Below are 5,862 nucleotides of genomic sequence, written 5' to 3' on the forward strand. Positions count from 1 at the left end.
CGGAGGGGCGTGTTTGGAGAGGTGGGGGGGGATGGGCGTGGCAAAGCCCTAGTGGGCGGGGTAGGCGGGTGTAGGATGTAGCTGGGCGGTTTGCACAAGGGTGGGGCCCGGCTCCTGTGGACGCGGTGGGGCGGGGCTGGTGGGCGGGACAGAACTCGGTGCCGCGGAACAGCACAGGGGTGTACTCGGTGGGGTGGAATGGGGCGCTTGCGTGGGGTGGGATATGGCGGAGCTGAACAGGTCCTGGGTGTCTGGACAGGTCCTGGGTGAGCGAGACAGGACGTAGGTGGGCGAGCTGGAGCGGGACAGGGCTCAGGTGGATGATGAGGGGCGCTGGTGAGTAGAGGGGGTCGTGGGTAGGCAAGACAGGATGGGGTAGAGTAGAAGGTAGGAGGGGTTGATAGCGTGACTGCTTCTGGAGCAGGGCACCCAGCTGTCACTGCTGCGGCCGCTGCTTCTGGAATAACTGGAGAATGCTAGCTCCTCCCGTGGGCTCAAGGTGAGCTGCTCCGCGAGAGGCGGGGCTGCAAGGCGCCGGTTGCTGCGAGAGGTTCTGCGTGCTCTGCCCACAGACGGGTGGCAGCATAGCCCAGGGACTGGTCTCTTAGTGGTGTCTTCCACAAGCCAGGGGTCCAGAGCTATGGTGGACGTGCTGAGTGGGCGGCGTCTGGTGACCCGCGAGGGCGCGGTGGTGGAGGCGGAGACCGCGCTACAGAACAAGGTGGTAGCCCTGTACTTTGCAGCGGGCCGATGCGCCCCCAGCCGCGACTTCACGCCGCTGCTCTGCGACTTCTACACGGCGCTGGTGAGCGAGGCCCGGCGGCCTGCACCCTTCGAGGTGGTGTTCGTGTCGGCGGACGGCAGCGCCGAGGAGATGCTGGACTTCATGCGCGAGCTGCACGGCGCCTGGCTGGCACTGCCCTTCCACGACCCCTACAGGCAGTGAGTGGGGACCCGGTGGACATGGGCACCGGGCCGGAGCTCTGGCTCGTCCAGACCTCCTCTCCTTCACCATGCTGCTCTTTCAGACTCTGGTCCTTAACTTCCTACCCCGCCTTTTGTCCTGTTCAGAAAAAATCGACCCCAGTGCGGGTCAACTCCACGGAGTTTTGGTTTCAGCATCCACGGGAATCCAGCCCTGCAGTGCTTCTGCCTTTCACGTTTGGGGTTTCAGAAATCCCCACGCCCCAGGAGTTCCGGGGCTGGTCCTGATGCTAGCTTGCATCTCTTAGCTAGTCTTCTTGATAAGTGTTCAGGAGGAAGGGAGGGAAGCCACCGACCTGAGTGGGAGCTGCTGATCGCAGCCTGTGTCCACAGAGCTGCTTTGGGGGCGGGTACTCTGGGGAAGGGGCGGGGCCCAGAGCGGGAGGTGTTGACCATCTTTGTGATTTTAGTTTTACTGATAACGATGAGGTTCGGTAACTATGAGTTTCAGTAATATGAACGCTATTGCAATACGTGTAGGAGGAAAGAGGGAGGGATGGGCAGATGTTAGAGCAGGCGAGGCTGGAGAGTTCAACGAAAAGAGTCCCAGGAAAGAGCAAAGCATGGCCCGGTACTGGGAGCACCACGGTGGTGGTGGTGGTGGTGGTGGTGGTATCTCCTGTGATGGGAGAGTTCAGATGGAGGTCTCAGCACACGCCCCCACCCCGCCCCCTTCTAAAACAGATGTCAGTTTATGGGTATCCTCTGGTTCTGGGTCTTGGGCTTGTTATCCAGCTGCGGGTGCTACCTGAGTCCTTTCTGAAAAAACGAAGCATAGGCAACTTTGCGACATTCCGTAGATTCATAACAACTCTTATTCTGTGTTTGTTTGTGGGTGCATTTGTGGGTGCATGCCAGTAGAGATCAGAGGACAATCTCTGCGTTATTTCTCAAATGTCATCCACCTTGCTTTTTGAGACAGGGTCTCTAACTGTCCTGGAAATCACTGAGTTGGCTAGGCTGGTGGGCCAGGGAGCTCGGGATCCACCAGTCTCTGCTCACCGCCCCACCTCCCGACTCCCGCGCCAGCTCTGGGATTACAAGTGAACCATCTTTTTATGTGGTTTCGAGGTCTGACTCTATGTCTGCATGCTTGCAAAGCACTTTACTGACTGAGCCATCTCCCCTGCTTTTCCTAAACTCATTCTCTTTGGTGATTCCCGGGGAGGTGGAGAGCCCAGGGGAAGCTGCTTAGCTTTGGAGGTTATGAGACCTCACTCACGCCAGCACCATGAAAATCCCATTGATAGTAAGTCTAAGTGACAGCTGATTACCTTTGTCTGAGGACGCACTTGAGGAGGGCTTTGCGTGATGAGATTTGAAATGGGGTCCGACTACTGCAGGCACTCAATTATGCATAGCTTGTGAAAGGACACACTTGTTTTGCAGCTGAGATGGTGATGGTGTTGGTAATTAGGCAGAGAGCTCAGGTTCCACCCCCATCCCTACCCCCAGAGACTAAGGCTCTCGGTTCCCCATGAGGATTGTGGGAAAGCAGTTTTATGGCTGAGTAAAGAGATGTGTGAAGAATGGGTTGACCTCATCTGTGAAAGGGATCTGTATTTATTCCCTTTCTAATTGCAGTGGTAAAATATTTGACAAACCAACTGCAGAGAAGCTGGGGCGGAGGCTCAATGAATAAGACGGCAAGTGTGAAGCTGTGAGTTCAAATCTCCAGCACTTAAATTAAAACAAAAAGCAGACATGGCTGCATGTACTTGTAACCAACACCCCGGCAATGGATGGATCTAGTCAGCCGGATCCTGGGAACGCGCTGGCCAGCCAGTCTGGCTGAAACAGCCAGCCGCAGTGGTTCAGTGGGAAAAACCTATCTCCAGAGAATAACGCGGGGAGTCAAAAGACACCCGCTGTATCCCTCCGGCCTCGGTGCACCGCCCTTCCCACGGAATAAAAGAAACTAAGGGAGAAGGGTTTATTTGGCTTCACAGTTTGAAAGTGGTCTGTTACTGTAGCAGAAGCATGAGGAAGTGGGTCACTTTGTGCCTGCAGTGTGGAGCCAGAGAGAAAGCAACGCTGGTGCCAAACTTACTTTGTCCTTTCCGTTCATCCAGTCAGGACCCCAGCCCGTGGAATGGTGCCTCCCACTGTTAATGGGGTTCTTTTGAACTCAGTTAAAACAATCTACAAGTCTCCCCACAAATTTGTCCAGAAGTTTGCCTCCTAGGTGACTGTAGATCCTGCCAAACTGACAATCGATACTAACCATCCCAGGCTCCTCGCAGGGGCAGCTGGTGACAGATCAGCGTGCTGGCCTATGCCCTAATTCCCAGATGTGCTGCCGAGGCAGAGTCCAGTTCTCCTGGGGTCTCTCTTTGTGCCTTGGCTGAAGTCCTTTACCAGGGTGACTGGCCGCCCCATCTGTACCCTGACTCCCTTGAGAAGGGTGTTACTCTGGAGACCGCGTAGATTTCTTCCCTCCTCACTCATCTGCTCCCGAGCCTTTGTACTCCGGGTGAGGACAAATGAGCCCCTGTGAGCCAGGTTGGCCTGGCTCGCCTGGTCTTCATTTCTAGAGGGATTTTCCTTTTGCAAGCGTAGTTATCTGTCTTTGTCCTTCCTTCCTCAACGTTGATGTTTTTCTGTGCAAACCAGAAAGTAGAATATTCTGTGGGGATGCTAAGTCAGCTTGGATTTTTGGAAACAGGTCATGGGCCAAAGGAAAGGGGCCACCACTGGGGAGAAGGGAGCATTTCATGGAACATCCCGGAGGTGTTTGGGGGAGCTGCTCTCTGCTGTGGGGGGCAAGGCACAGGAAGCTCACAGAGGCCTCAACTGGGAAGTGACCCAGGAAGGGACCGTTCTGTAGCTTTCCCTCAGAAGCCTCTGTTACCTACTACTGTCCTCAATTCCTGAAGAGCCACCTGAGGGAGGAGAAGGGAATTTCTACTACCGAGAAAATCACTCGTGCCTGAGATTACCGTGGCATGGCTGGAGGCTGGTACGCCTGTAGGAAGGAAACACCCCGAGCCCTTACCTTGCCTTCCAAATTCTGTGGCTGCATTCCAGTGTAGCCCCGTCCCCTGACACAGCAACAGATACTGTGTTCAGTCCAGAGAGGCCTCTGTTTAATACCAGTGTGTCCCTGAAATGAGATCTGGGTGCTGTCTGGAGCGGTCTCGTCTGCGCGGATGTCCCGGTGCAGGTGACTGAGAAGAGGGCCTGTTAGCATGAGAAGGATTGCAGGGGCATGAACCAGTGCTCCCTGCAGGCATTTTCTCAGAGTGCCGGTTCCATCTTACCCCATTCTCAGTGACTGAGATTATCTGTCTAGGGAGAGATCCTCCTGCCTCAGCCTCCCGAGCATGGGCTTTACAGTTATGCATCAGCGGCAGAACCAGGTCTCAAAGCAGCTGCAGGCAGGCATGCTATAGGGTGCCCCTCCCAAGAGAACCCTTGAAGATCTTACAGTGACCTCCTTGCCATGCTGGTCCTCAAGGGCCGGATGTGGACAGATTCCAAGGTACCTAGCAGGCATCTTTCCCTTGTGCCAGCCCACCCTCTGCCTGCCTTCTTAGGATGTGGCTGGGTGTTGGGGAACCTCTCCTGCCCGCTGACATGTTTGGAACAGTAGAAGAGTAGACCAGCCTGGACTTCATTTCTTGGGTAGGCAGCGGCTTGGGGTTCTCTGATTCAGATCTCTAGGTCTCCCAGGTCTCCACTTCCCTGGCTCCTGAATCCAAGGCTCAACCTTGTTCCAAGTCCTCTTTAGATGAGGTCTCACAGTCTCCTTCTGTTGCCCAAGCTGGTCACAACTGCATGAGCTAAAGCAATCCCGCTGCCTCATCGAGTAGAAGGAACTACACGCTACTTGAGTTTTAGATAATTGCATTTATTTATAGTACCACAAGAATTTCATTGTATCTTCAACATGAAATTTATATATCTAAAGGGAACTGGTTCCTGGATCCCTTGTGGATGTTGAAACTGAAGGGAATTCACATCTCTCTATAAAACGGCGGAGTTTGCACAGAACCTAGACACACAGTCCCTTCTTCTCAGACCTGCAGCCGTGCTAACCTTCTGCTCTCCTGTCTTTAGTGAACTGAAGAAGAGGTACGACATCACAGTCATCCCCAAGCTGGTGGTCATCAAACCGAATGGAGCCGTCATCACCAACAAAGGGCGGAAACAGATCCGGGAGCGCGGGTTAGCTTGCTTTCAGAACTGGGTGGAAGCAGCTGATGTTTTCCAGAACTTCTTGGGGTGAATCTGGAGGGACCAGGGCAGGCGATTGCTGCAAGCGCAGACCAAACACCTTCGAAGAGGGAGTTGCTTGTTCTTTTCTCTGTTGGGGAATTTCATAGTAGTGGCACCAAAGTAGGACAAAAAGCAGATGCTGCCCAGGAAAGAAATATACCCTCCCTCTGCGGGTATTAGAGTTCCTCTGGTGTGGACTTTTATTTTTATAGCTTTCTCCACCTGTGCCTAGGCCCCAGGACACATCGACAGTGTGCTATCAAAAAAATCTATGCAAGATGCTCATTCCTACAGGCGTCTTTGGTAAATTGATCTATGAGGGGATGGCATTTTCTGATGACATATCACATTTTAGTGATGCCTTGGTAAGCATATTTATTAATCACATTTGTAGAATGTGTAGTTTAATAAACCAGTACCCACACCTTGAGCAGCTCAGTTTTCTTGTTTTTCCTTCCAAACCGTGCATCAACAGAAGGACGAGTCTGTAAACACTGTGCTTAAGCTGGCATTCACCTGAGGGGGTGGTGCTAACTACGTACTTGGTCTTGGAAGATTTTTCTAACCTTTGTCTTTTCTCTCTTTCCCTCTTTCTTTCTTTTTTCTCTTTCTCCTTTTCTTCCTCCTTCTCTTCCTTCTTCTTCTTGTTTTTCTTCTCTT

At 53.2% G+C, this 5,862-nt stretch overlaps 1 protein-coding gene across 1 annotated transcript; it reads left to right on the forward strand.

Annotated features, from left to right (window-relative positions):
• Positions 1–211: 211 nt before the first annotated feature.
• Nxnl2 (nucleoredoxin like 2) lies at positions 212–5,632 on the forward strand. The gene is made up of 2 exons (XM_048447900.3): positions 212–942; positions 5,044–5,632. The coding sequence occupies exons 1-2, from the start codon at positions 641–643 to the stop codon at positions 5,210–5,212; spliced, it is 471 nt and encodes a 156-aa protein (XP_048303857.2). The 5' UTR covers positions 212–640; the 3' UTR covers positions 5,213–5,632.
• The last annotated feature ends 230 nt before the right edge of the window (positions 5,633–5,862 follow it).

Source organism: Myodes glareolus, chromosome 14 (genome assembly GCF_982192425.1).
Source record: "Myodes glareolus chromosome 14, mMyoGla1.1, whole genome shotgun sequence".
NCBI classification, from domain to species: Eukaryota; Metazoa; Chordata; class Mammalia; order Rodentia; family Cricetidae; genus Myodes; species Myodes glareolus.